The sequence below is a fragment of the Pinus tabuliformis genome, chromosome 3_2, assembly GCF_031772625.1.
Source record: "Pinus tabuliformis cultivar Carrire ecotype Pingquan chromosome 3_2, CPIR1, whole genome shotgun sequence".
NCBI classification, from domain to species: domain Eukaryota; kingdom Viridiplantae; phylum Streptophyta; class Pinopsida; order Pinales; family Pinaceae; genus Pinus; species Pinus tabuliformis.
In genome coordinates this window covers 1,040,192,202-1,040,206,483 of record NC_142302.1, presented here as the reverse complement: position 1 = coordinate 1,040,206,483, position 14,282 = coordinate 1,040,192,202, and the positions used below count along the sequence as shown (strand labels likewise).

At 39.0% G+C, this 14,282-nt stretch overlaps 1 protein-coding gene across 1 annotated transcript; it reads left to right on the top strand.

Moving 5' to 3' along the window:
- Positions 1 to 4,659: 4,659 nt before the first annotated feature.
- LOC149184149 (uncharacterized) lies at positions 4,660 to 5,448 on the top strand. The gene has a single exon (XM_089415240.1). The coding sequence runs from the start codon at positions 4,660 to 4,662 to the stop codon at positions 5,446 to 5,448; it is 789 nt and encodes a 262-aa protein (XP_089271366.1).
- The last annotated feature ends 8,834 nt before the right edge of the window (positions 5,449 to 14,282 follow it).

Below are 14,282 nucleotides of genomic sequence, written 5' to 3'. Positions count from 1 at the left end.
GCCTTCTGTGGATTAATTTCTGTCTTGGCATCATATGTATTTTGTTGTATCCAGATCTGTTTTTATCATGCTTTTGCGGGATTTCTCCCCTGGAGATCATGTGGCGCTATGCGCTTAATGCTTTGATTTTTTAGTCATTTATGCGGTTTTGATCCTATGATCCTATGACACTATCTGATTTCTGAACATCTACGCGTAAGGCATTTTGTCCTCCTATATATCACGACTTTTATATTCTCTTAATATAAATCATGAAATTTTTTCTTTCCGAAGAAAAAAAAAAACAAAAAAACAAAAAAAAACAAACTTACTTTTTATTGGAATTTTTTTCCATATGAATTCAAATTCGAACTGGTTTTAACAGGTATTTTTTAGACCTCTTGAAACATCCTCTTGTTGAGTTTTATCTATAATCCCTTGAGATAACAATTCCCTTAATATAACAATTATTGAATAATCACGTTAAATTTAAATTTGGACTGGATTCACTTCGGAGGTTCATATCAACGAATTTGAATTTAACTTTCAAACTTGGTTTCTATGTGTTATAACAAGTATCTTTTCTTCTCTTCTTGAAACATCCTCATGTTGAGATTTGTCTTTCAAATTTTTTGATTGCAATCTCTTCAGATAGCAATAATTGAATGCAAACCTTTAATTTAAAATTGGATTGATGAAGATCTCTAAAATAAATCATTTATGACGAAATAAAAACACCAGAAATTTCTTATTGACATGCAATATGGCAAACGTTGGGATACAACTGTGAATTTATATTGTAGCGATAATTTCATAATTGCAACCACATGTTACTAGTATACAATCTACTTAAAACAGAAGGAACCAAGGCGGATGCTTAGAATCCCCTTTCACATATTCAATTTCCCCACCAGAACCCCTTGTCGTGCAATCACGATGGATCCACACTCTAATCTGCAATTCGAATTATGTTCTAATTGTGGAATCAATGAACGAGGGTTTCAATACTAAGAGGCTATGATTCCCCTCAGTCATCGTATGCGAGGAAAAATAACTTATTGGAGATCCAATTGTCAATGTCGTGTTGCGTTTGAGCATTGGATGTGGATGCCGAATTTGATAAATCCATGATTTCCCCTTATAGAGATAGATCAAAATATACCACACCCAAGAGCATGAACTTGAACTCCAGGAAGGGAGGAGGGAAACAAATTATGACCTCGAAACACTCCTCTTCTTCTTTGGTAGGACACAGACACCCACGAAATTTTGGCGATTGAAACTTGTAATAACACACACTACCAAATATAGACCGATACTCTTATGTAAATTGCAACTGATTTGTAATAAACAACAGTCTTGTTGCTTTCAGTGTTAATTGGCTGATCGTTATTAACTATTCTCTCGCTCGTGCATTGATATACGTGTGCCCAGTTGAGCTATGACGCCGAAAGAGAGATTTGAGAGGGAGATGCCAATACAATTTTTAGTTAGTTAATTAGTTAGTCAGATAGGTGGTGGATCCAATGGTTGAAGGCATTTGAATCGTCTAACATCAAATTAAGCGGAGCATAGCCAAGACAACAATTTTTCCCAAAGGAACGCCTTACGACATAATTATTATTATTTTTTTTTGCAAAATATAGTAATAAGTTTGTTTATTGATTTATATTAGTTTTTGACTTTATATTGTTTTGTTATTTGATATGATATTATTATACTTATATATTTAGTTTTTCGTTTATCTGTTATTAGTTTTCTTTTGACTAAAACCAACCTAGATCCATCTAAGTTTGGATCTAACAGAAGTCAAGAGGGATCAAATTTCTTTAGGTGAAAACTTCTTTTAGAGTGCAAAATACAATGTTTAATTTTTCTTTGTTTAAATTGTATTTTTGAATGCTATATAGAGTGCAACTTAAACTTGTAAGTCCAAATTTTTTTTGTTGGATTTTGATAAAAACATATACCTAAAAAATCACTGAATTGTAAAATACCCATACCATTTCAAAAGTTTTAACCATAAAAAGTTATTTTTTTCAATAGCTTTATACAGCTTGAGTGGGCCTAATGGTTAAGAGCATGTGTTTCCTCCTAAGAGGTCACAGGTTCAAAACTAGAGGGGGGTAGAGTATGTATGCCTTCGTAGACTTAGCAGTCAAATCGCTGCGGGGAGGTGGGTCCTTTGTCCCACAAACAAGGGGGTCTCATACACCAATTTGGTGTCTGGCTTGGCTGTGACCTTAAAAATGATTATTATTATTATTATTATTATGATATATACATATTTTTTAAAAACAATATATAATATATACATAGTTGACATTAAAATATTTACATAACATGTATATCTAGACATTTTAACATTAATATAATTTTGTTATTAATATAATTTTAAGTATAAACCACTGAATATTTTATTATATACAACTTTAAAATATTTTATTTTAACATTTTTTCTATATATAGATATATATATATGAAGTTGGTATCCACATGAATTAGTTAACATTGCTTGTCCATTTAAAAAATAGGTTATTTTTTATTTTAACATTTCTTTTCTATTTAGAAAATGGGTTTACTTTATTTTAAGAGTAACACGCATCAATTTCATATTGATCATGCACTAAATTACACATCTCCCTATATTAAACTTTTCAATTCACGAAATTTGTTAAAATAAATAAATATATATGAAATATGATGAGTATGTTGGACAATAGTCACAATCCCAAATTTAGAAAAAAAAAATTGATATTAAAATAAAGGTTGCAGACAAACCATGTGTAAAACATAACATGGATAAAAATGGACAATAACATTAAAATTCATTTATGAGTCTTCATCTATGTGAAATGCTTCATCTATGTGGGATCATAGCAATATAAAACCTTAAGATAATAATAAACAAAGCACTTTAGTATAGTCCAACTTTGAACAAACTTTATTTGTGTTAGTTAATTTAAATATTATGAAAAAAATCAAAAATTTGTATTTAAAATAAAATTCATAAAATAGGGCATATTTATAAAGGGAAAATAATTAACAAATTGCTATCAAAATCTTTAAAATTTACAAATTGCATAACTTGTTCTATAACCATTCATTCAAAAAGAGTTCAAATTGAATGTAAAACTATTTAACTTTATGAGTAAAAGCTTTACATGGTGGATAGATATTGTCCATTTCATAAGTCAAATTAAAATCTCCATGAAGGGTAGAATTTGATAGTGAAATTGTCGTTCATGACTTATTTTGGTCATTAAATGACAATTTTTTTTTATTGACCATGACTTCTAAAGGATGCTTTTTAAAGTTATAAAATAATATTCCTAAATATTTATTTATAATCTTATACAGAATATAGGACATTATTGTAGATTTAGACTCTGTATAATTAATTATAGCTCCCTTTTTTTCTAATCTCTTGTTTTCTAATTTTACCTCTTCTTCCTCTAGTTTTGGTTTCATGTTTATGCATGCACTTGTATGGGCTTCCATTTTGCCAAATCTTCATAGTTTTGTTACTTTAATTTAGTTATATTTAAACTAGGTGGTAGGTACTTGCTACTATGTAGCTTGTTTTGGGAAGCTTTGGTGTATAATGTTTTTTTTCATGGTAATGAGAATTTTTGTATTAGATCAAAATTTGTGTATGGGTCGCAATAGACACATCATGAATTATATTAGTCATTTACTTTAGTTTTTCAGTTTATTTTTTTCTATTCAAACTGGCCTCTCAAGAGGACCATTATTCTCACATCCCGCGAGGAGAGGGGATGGCCGGGAGGGATGGGGGCACCAACCAATAGAGCCCCAATATATAGCAAAACCTACAATACATGAACTACTAATTAATGATATAATCTCACATTACAATATGCTTTCCCAACTCAATGGGCTCATTCTGGTTCGGACATTTGTATCATTTAAGCTTAAATTCAGGCTACTCGTCATTCTTGGAAGCTTTTCCACTTACTGCCTATGATAACTCATTTCTTTCTCCTACTTATCCACCTTGATTTATCCATAAATTGTTGTGGATATTCCACTGGACAGTTCATCGCAACAGATCTCATAAAACTATATTTAAAAATATGAAATCTACACTATTAAGGTTTTATTTCTCTTTAAATTTATAGATCTGTAATTTTATTTATTTATTATTATTATTATTAATTTTTTGTTTGTTTGTTTGGTTCACAGTCCCTGGAGATCGGTGACCACAATGTCCACTAAATATTTGTACCATGTAAATCTACTTGAAAGGATAACTTACTATCGGCTCAACCACTGAGCCAGACCCCGTGAGTGTCGAGATAATTGAACCCGCGACCTCTCAGTAGCAAGGGCGCTTTAACAACAGGGACTTGACCAACTAAGCTAACCCTCAGGGCTTAAATGTATATATTATTACTAGTTGCATATGCATGCAAATTAAAATTATGAAAAAAATATAGAATAACAACATAAAAATTCATGGGCTGGACTGAGCGAACTGAACGCTGCGCGACGGGAAGCCTGAGCTGCTGCGCTCGGCTCTGTTCCGCGTGGTCCGCTCCTGCGGATCCGCCCTGTGGCCTCGTCCCTTCCTTGGTTGCTGAGCGTGGGTGCTCCTTTCGCCCTGCGTTTGCCCGCCCTTCTCCCTCTTTTTCCAGCTGCGGTTAGAGCTGGATCTTCATGGAAGATCCGGACCCTCCCCCGGGATCTTCCTCCCCTCCTCCATCCTCTGCAGCTGAGGCCTTCAGATCCTTGTTGGCCTCGCTCCCCAAGAAGAAAGCAGTGGAAGCCGCTAAGTTCGTCAAAAGACTCGATGATATCCCTGAGATCGCCCTTCCGCCCGAAGGTCCAATCCAAGTAGCCCTTTCGCTGTCGGAACGTGCCTTAGTGGGTCAGTTTACAGGTCTCTGGCCCTCTCCTAAATCAACAGAGAACTGGGTCTCCAGAAACTGGGCTCCGTTGATCCAGGGCAAGGTAACATCTTACTTTCTCGGAAGAGGATACTTTCTTTTTGAATTCTCAGAAAAAGAAGACAAGGATCTCATATTCAGAAATGGACCCTATTTCATGGGGCCTCAAGGGCTGTACCTGAACAAATGGACGCCAGATTTCGACCCGGCAATGGACGTGCCTTCAGCAGTCCCAGTATGGGTAAGACTCCCCAATCTTCCGGTCCATTGCTGGAACTGGGATTCCCTGAAGCACATCGGGAACACCCTCGGGAAATTCATTGACAGGGCCAACAATAGAGACCAGTATGACTGCACCAGAATTTGCGTGGAGGTGGATCTGGAGGTTGGTCTTCCTGAAGCTATCAAAATAAGGGTGGGCCCGTGGACACATATTCAAAAACTAGACTATGAGCAGCTGCCGTTCAAATGTCGGAAGTGCCAAGTCTATGGACATTTCGCTAGAGACTGCCCGTCCAAAGGGGCTGAAGATAAAGGGAAAGAGGAAGGATGGAATTAGGCGAAGAGATCCAGAACTACCTCCAGGAAGGCCGCAAATGCTAGCACCAGAACACCCCAAACAACGCCTGCTCAGAAGATGCCCATGGAAAGTCAAGGAAATAGATATGAGATCCTGGGATCAGAAACCATAATTTCCTAGGATACAGAAACCCCGAAAGAAGTCTCCCCGACCAAATCTAAAAGTGAGCCAGAGATTCCCAAAGGAAAGACATCTGAAGACAAGGAGGAAACCCAAGAATCCGATGAGTCGGAGGAAGAAGGGGAAATAGGGGAATCGCAATCCACCCCCAGAAGATCTACAAGAGGTCGAATGTCAACCAAAGAAAAAAGGGAACAAAAAACATACAAAGACAAGCTCCAGGGTAGCCAGCCTACGCTAGAGAAACTCCTCGCAAAAACTCCGAAGACGAAGAAGGCCCCAATCCAGAGCTCCAAAGGAGCTCCCCACAACAAAAATAAGTAATGAAGATTGTCTCCTGGAACTGTAGGGGTATGGGATCCAAAGCCAAGGAAGAGGTGATGAGAAGTTTGATAAGGCAGGAATCCCCGGACATCCTCCTCATCTAGGAGACTAAGATGGAGGAATCATCCTTCCTCCAAGCAAGTAGAAAGTTTTGGAAAAAAGATGGTGCGCATGCAACTTCGGCTCGGGGAGCTTCAGGAGGACTTGGGTCGCTCTGGAATCCACATAAGTTCTCCCTCATCTCTAAAACCCTAAATACTCATTGGATATTGTTAAAGTTGCAACACTTAGAATCTAAAGCAATTATGAGTCTAGTCAATGTATATGCTCCAAATAATGCAGGTGAAAAGAAATTATGTTGGGACTCCATCAAAAATTTGGCAGACCGGGAAGACTTGGAGAACATCATCATTGCAGGAGATTTCAACCTCACCCTCCTGCCATCAGAAAAGAGAGGAGGCAGTATTGTCAGAGACCCAGCAAGAGAAACAGTAGAGGATCTCATGCAAGACTGGGATCTGATCGATATCAAGCCTACCATTGGCAAGTTCACATGGTCAAACAAAAGGGCTGGGCCAGGACATATAGCGGCAAGATTGGACCGCTTCTTGGTTCAAAGTTCCTTCCTACTCATTGGGTTAGAAGCTAGATCGCGCATCCTGCACAGCAGTACATCAGACCACAAGCCTATCAGTCTGGAATTGCTGACTTCTCAGGATCTGGGGCCTATTCCATTCAGATTCTGCTCTCTCTGGATCAAGGAGGCAGACTTCATGGATAAGGTCAGAGACTGCTGGAAAAACCCAGTCAAGGGCTCTGCCTTCTTTGTGTGGGAAGAAAAACTCAGAAGAGTGAAAGCCATGCTAAAAAAATGGGCCAGGACCTTGCCCAACCCAGCTGAGGAAAGGAAAAAAACTCAATCAGATCTGGAACGGCATCACCTTCAATTTGAAACAGCTGATATTTCAAATGAAGATCTGGAAAAGGAGGCCAAGCTTCAGCAAAACTTCCACAAAGCATGCCTGGCCGAAGAAGAGTACTGGAGACTCAAATCTAGAAGTCTTTGGCTTAAAGCCGGAGACAGGAATACCTCCTTTTTTCACAAGCAAGCTCAAGCTAGGAAAGGTCGGAACTCTATTAAAGAAATAAAAGAAGAAAGCAATGTTTTAAGGGACTTTGCTAGCATAAAAAAAGCAGCCTCTGAGCATTTCGAGAATCTGTACAGAGAAGACATCAAAGCAGACCAAAATCTCAGCCTCTTAGATGCTGTTCCTAAGATCATCTCATCCAAAATCAATCAGGCTCTAGAAAGCATAATCACGCTTAAAGAAGTCAAGGAGGCTCTATTCGCCATGGACCCGGATAAAGCCCCGGGCCCGGACAGTTTCACCCCAAGATTCTTACAAACTTGTTGGCAGATTATTGAGAAGGAATTCCTCAAAATGATCCAGAAATCACAGAACTGTCAGAAGATTGGAGGCTGCACAAATTCGGCATTTCTAGCCCTTATCCCTAAGGAAAAAGGGGCAAACACCTTCAGCAGATTCCGCCCAATTTCACTATGCAACATCGGGTACAAAGTGATCACCAAAGTGATAGCAAACAGGCTGAAAAGATTCCTCCCCAAAATCATTCCGGACAATCAAGGGGGATTCATCAAAGGCAGACAGCTAGTGGACAATTTCGTGCTGGTCCAGGAGGCAATCCATTCCAGCCAGCATCGTAAGGAAAGAGGTATGGTCATCAAACTCGACCTATCGAATGCCTTTGATCGTGTTAATCATAAATTTTTGTTTGATGTAATGCTTAAAATGGGATTCGGGCAAGGCTTTATAAAGTGGATAAAAGCCTGTATTACGGAGCCCTGGATTGCTCCTCTAGTGAATGGAAGGGCCGCTGAATTTTTCAAAGCCTCTAGAGGACTGAGGCAGGGGTGCCCTCTTTCACCTCTCCTTTTCGTCATTCAAGCCTCTGTTCTTAGTTTCTATCTGAATAAAAAGCAGCAAGATCATGCTATCAACGGGTTGTGCATTGCAGGAGGGGTGAAGTGCATCAATCATGCACTTTTCGCTGACGATACCCTTCTTCTAGGAGCTGCAACTCCTCAATCAGCTATCAACTTCAAAGCAGTTTTGGATGACTTCTGCAAAATCTCAGGCAGTGAGCTAAACAAGGGGAAATGTCAGATTTTTTGTTGGAATACTCCTGCTTCCACTGCATCCTCCACAGCTAGATGTTTGGGATTTTCTGCCTCCATTAGTTGGTCCTCTTTCAAGTATCTTAGGCTGCCAGTCTTCAACAAGAGAGTGGCAAGCAAAGACTTGACTTCTCTCATAGATAAATTCAAATCAAAGATGCATTCCTGGGGTTCCTCTTGGTTTAACATCGCTGGCAAAGCTGTGCTCGTCAAAGCAGTTGTCAACAGCCTTCCGATCTTCAGATTTGCGGTCCTTCTGGCACCAGTGGGAACTATAAAAAGGATGGATGAATTAATCAGGAGCTTTTTTTGGAAAGGAGGCAAGCACAATGACAAAAAATTCTCTCTAATCAGTTGGGAAATAGTCACAAAACCATACCTCGAAGGAGGATTAAATCTCAAAGATCTGAATGCCAAAAATCTTGCTATGGGAGCCAAACTAGCATGGAAAATAATCGCTCCTAATCCTAGCTGGGCTCAGATTGCGCTATGGAAGAAGTACTTTAGAGGCCCAAGGCTCTGGTGTTTAGACCACCCCAAAGACTCACCCAAAATGGACTTCAACATTCTCCTTAACAAAATCGCGCCGATGATAAACAATTATGCCCATTAGGTTCCTGGTAACGGTAAGAAAATTCAGGTTTGGAAGGACAAAATCATGAATCGACCCCCTTTGGAAGACGCGGGAAATTTCATAGCGCTCAGAAATTGGATGGAGGCAGCGCACATACATACGTTGTGGGATCTGTCGGATTGGACAGAGAATTACTGGACGGGCTGAAACCGGTTACCAGTGCCCAACGATCTGGAAAATGAATGGACGGCTCTCAAAGCCCATCTCCATGGATTGGCTCCCCTCCACGCCAAAAGAAAGGACGCAAGAGGCTGGGAAAACAGTTGCTCTGGTTATACAGTCAAACAGGGTTACTTAAGTTCTTAGAGTGCCCAAACGTCCCTCCCAACCCACCTCCCTGGGCAGGGATATGGAACTTTCCGTCTATTCCAAAAATCGATCATTTTTGCTGGATTCTTAGCCATCAAAAAATTCTTACCGAGGACAGACTTCAAAACAGAGGATTTAAGGGACCATCCAGATGTGTTCTTTGTAAGTCAAATTCTGAAACCGCTCTCCATATAATGATCGAATGTAATTTCACAAAATCTGTCTGGCAGGATCTGCTGGACAATTGGAATCTCGAACTCAATTTCCCCACTTCAGTTCAAGAGCTGTTTGCAGGTTGGATGGCCAGATACCTAGGTGTTCAACCAAAGAACAAAAAGATCAGAGCAGCATGGAGTGCTTTGCCAAAATTCACTAGTTGGCAGGTTTGGTTAGAAAGGAACAGGAGGATTTTTCGAGACAAAGCTCATGATCACAGAATAGTAGCTAATTCAGTGAAGTGCCAATTAAGTGAGTGGTTGGAAGGCATAGATGACGATTCAAACCTCAGTCAACATGACAGAGAGCTGGGAACGGCCTTCAAGATTAGCTTCCATAAACCAAGAAGCCCACCTCCAGAACTTGAAGTTTGGCAAATCAGGAAAAATGAGATCGAATTCCAGGAATGGTTGTCCAAGCAATTAATTCCATCTCTTTTTTTTACGGAGCATCTAAAGGGAATCCAGGGAAAGCTGGGGTGGGTGGTCACATTATCATGCCGGACAACATTTCTTCTCATAACTTTGCCTGGGGGCTTGGACATACATCAAGCATGCAAGCCGAGGCTCTTGCCCTCTTGCAAGGGGTAATCTTCCTCAAGGAGCTGGGAATTCGGGAAGAAAACATTCTCGGAGACTCCCAAGTTATTATAAGAGCTGTGGTGACCAACTCCAACCCTTCCGATCTGCATCTAGCCAGGCTTCTTTCCAGAATCAAAAGAATTTCAAAATCGCTTCGCTTGTCATATTTTCATGTTCTAAGAGCAAATAAAAAAGCAACAGACACCCAAGCAAATATTGCAGTCCATCTAGAAGCTGGAACCGTTCTCAGAAACAAGGATGTTCTGTGGACTCCTATTCCATGAAAAGATATGTTTCATTGTTTACTATTAAATCAGTTTGTCTGCATTTTTCATCTAGGACAATTAGCATTCAAAGTCTATTTTGAAAATTGTAAAAAGAGGAAGAGGATAAGAGCAAAAGCCAATCCCCTCCTGGCAGAACGGCATGCTGGAAAGTGCTCCTCATTTTGTAACCAAATTTTTGGCCATTGGCCAAGCAAATAATGAAACACCATAACCATTCTTGTTAAAAAAAAAAAAAAAACAACATAAAAATTCATAAACCACAATTTGACAGAAGATATGACCTAGGAAACCCTTTTGGGAGAAAAACCAGTTGGAAGGTATGGTCACTCTACTCTCTTTCTCTAAATGGAAAATGATTGTGACTACAAGTAAGTATGGCATGTGGGCTACTACAACGCACAATTCCTCTCTATGTGCTCTATCTCCTATCCCTCTTAGATATTTTTGCTCATATATGGAACAAATGCACTTGGAAAGAATGGAACCATTTTTCCTCCTAGTGGCTCAGTTATAACATAGTCTAATAGCCTATTAGTGGTTAGGTTTGACTTTCTCAACTCTTAACCAAAGTTACAATATGGACTCTTCTATAGTCTTCTTCATCATAATCACGTGGCTAGCCCATTTTCCATGAATAATGGGGGATGACATGTCATTCTAACGAATTATGGTAGTGAAAACAGGAAGGTCAACTTCTAAGTGGCATAAATTTTGCATACATACACTGATTGAGGGAATTTTTACACCCTTGGAAAGGTCTTTATGTATAGAATGTAATACCTCATCCCACATTTACCTACTTTTACAAACACTCCTAGGGTAAACATGAGTTGAGTGTCACTATGATTGGACGTGACCTCCAAGTTCCAGTTATAGAAGTGGGGCCTAATAATTGGAAACATATTGACACCCCTTAGGGAGACAAGATCACCCAGGTGTCTAAAAACCACCTCTATGATCAATCCCTGAGCTGGAACTTTCATTTCTCAGGGTTGACATCCCAAATGCAGGCATTGCACATTGTGCATGCGCTTGAAAGGCTCCAACCGCATGCATGAGCCTTGCTCCATGTGGTTATTACCGCAACTTTCCAATTCAGAGGGTCTGATTTCCAGATCTGCACCACTTTGTTAAGGCTAGCCTACAAGCCACTGCCCAAAACTCTCGAGGACTTTCCAGAATCAAACCTTAGATGATAACAAGTATGTATAATGAATACTAAGACTATATCTTGCTTGAAACGTCCCAAATATATGAGAACATTTCGTCAAACATATGGTAAACATAGTAGTTACAAGTCATGAATGCATATTTGATCATAAACTTATGAATTTCAACAAAGAATCACCAAGAAGGCTCAAAGCCCTCTCAAGCTAGCTGCATCAAGACTTGTTAGCCCATGCATACATTAACCATTCAATAACTTATCCAATCATGAACAAGATCCATAATAAGAGCACATCACATAACCATGCATATAACCAACATATAACCAGAATAGAATCCATGACAAATCAACCATAAGATCAACATAATAACCAATACATGTGTTCATAGATCACAACAAGAAAATAACTCATATTGACATATGCAGATGTCAACCAAGTCAGGGACTTCCACGTACCACCCAATCATAGATTGGGTTGAACCAAATCTCTCTTTCATCCAATCACACCTATGCCATATTCCAAGTATGAATGTGGGATCATATGGGTTCAACCAAAATAAAACTAATCAGGGCTTCCAGAGGCCACACCACCTCAACCCTCAATCACAATGATTTCACCCAACCAGTCCATAAATCACAAATACCAACCAGATTGCTCTCTTCTCGAGCTATCTAGGGCCCTAGGGATTACTATCTTAACCCAAAACCTCCAGGGAATCCAAGTTGTTACAAGGCTACAAAGAACTACCATCTCAACCCACAACCTTTAGGGACTCCAAGTTGTTCCAGGGCTCCAAAGATTCTCTCCCAACCCACAACCACTACGGAACTTGAGAACCAATCCAAAATCCAAACAGAGAACCCACTACATCACGATTATCTAGGAAATGACAAGGCAAGGATGAAACCACTGTCAATCCATGCAAATCCCATGAAAATGACATCAACATAACCATAGAACCACATGCATGTACCATGCATCCAAAACTCAGTAAGGAAACCACACATGCAACCTGCATATCCACCAGTTGTAGCTATTGATCAAACCTTTCCTTTCACTTCCCATGATTTTATTTGTTTGATTGCTTGTCCTCTCCAAGTCCAAGAGAATGCTAGAATGCTCCAAGCATGCTCTGAGTATGCAAGAGTGTGGAAGAGTTGATCCCCAAAAGCTAAGCCAAAGCTACAACTGAGAAAATTTGAAAACTGATCAAATGTTGTGAACTATTTCTTTAATGCCTTTTTATCATTAATGTCTAGACTCTTCCTTTCCTATTTTCCTTCATTTTCTCTCTAATTTCCCTTGCATGCATATTTGTGTCTCTTCACCTTCCTTTTCTCCTATTTTCCTTTATTAATTGTCATTTATTGTCTCTTTGCCTTTGCTAATGCCTTTGCTAATTTCTATAGCCATTAATAAACAAATGATGCGCACTATAGTGTTTTCCCACCATTCATCTTGGAATGCTTGTCCCATGACCTTGGTCTTGTTTTATTTACATGGAAAATCAACCAAGGGTTATTACATAGAATATGATAAAAAGGTGCTACACTAAAGCAACAAAATTTTACCCCCAAAAATGTTGTTTGATGCCTCAAAATGCTCTTGAAAGGTTCGAGACCTTGATTTTCCAAACTGGGTCTCATTGATAAAAATCATCCTATGAGTTGATTCCTCCACTTTTTCCACTCTAAAAGCATCAACATGGATGAAAAACAATATAATGATCCAATCTGGATCACACCTCCCCATTTTGGGAGGCTTTTGGACCCTAAAAGCTTCTATTGATTGAGGTGAATAAATTTTTCCTCCACCTTTTCTCGAGTATACCATTTAGATTTGCTTGCAAGTTTTCCTTTCAACCCAATATGCCAAATCTCATGCTGCCCTATCTTATAGTTCTAGATATCTTTTGCAAAATAATATCTTATGTCAACTCTACTTGAGCATCTGGTGTCAAATCATCCACTGAATGTAGGACATGTTCTTCTTCTTGATCCAACATGGAAGGCTCATAGAGCTTCAAATTATCCACATTCACAACTGAGTAAATGCACATTTATGGGGGTAGATTGAGTCTATAGGCATTGTCTCCCACCTGTTCCAGTATCTCAAAAGGACCATATCGTAAAGCCTTGATTTTGTAGCTAGGACCTTGTAGCCTCTCCTGGTTCAATTGTAACCATACTATGTCTCCCACTTTGAATGACTACTCTCTTTTGTGTTGATCATCTCTGGCCTTGTATTTTTCCTATGACTTTTGCAATGTCTCTTATACTTGTATATGGATATGCCTGATATTCTCAACAAAATTTTCAACCCTCAAGGAATCCCCTATAAGATCCTCCCTCACTCCTCCTTGTTGCTCATATGTAATATCCAAAGGTGAAGGTAAAAAATATCTAAAACAAGTTTGAAATAGGGACTTACCAGTAGAAGTGTGAATTGTTATGTTAGAAGAGTGTTGTACACATGCCTATTTTCATCCTAGGTCTTCAAGTGCTTCTAATTATAGCCCCTCAAAAGTTGTACCAAAGTCCTGTTGATTACTTTTGTTTTCTCGTCCGTCTGAGGATGGAATGTTGTAGACCTCTTCAACTTCTTGTCCATCTTCTCCCATAATGTAGTCCAAAATGCACTAAGAAATCTCTTGTCCCCGTGTAAAATAATACTCCTAGGTATCCCAAAGTGCACCCAAACTTGTCCAGAGAGCAAGTTTGTTGCTTTTTTCCCATTGATGGTCTTTTCAAAGGGCATCAAAACACACACCTATCTGAACCTGTCAACTACATGAACATAAATGTAGTTGGTTCATTGCATAGGAAAAATGGAATTACTAACCACTCATGCAAACCTTACCTAGTTTTGAAGGTGGTTTTCTAGGTATCTTCTTCTTTGACTCGAAATTGGTGAGATCTAAACTTTAAGTCTAGCTCAGTGAAGTATTTTCCTTGCTAATATTGATCCAACAGATCA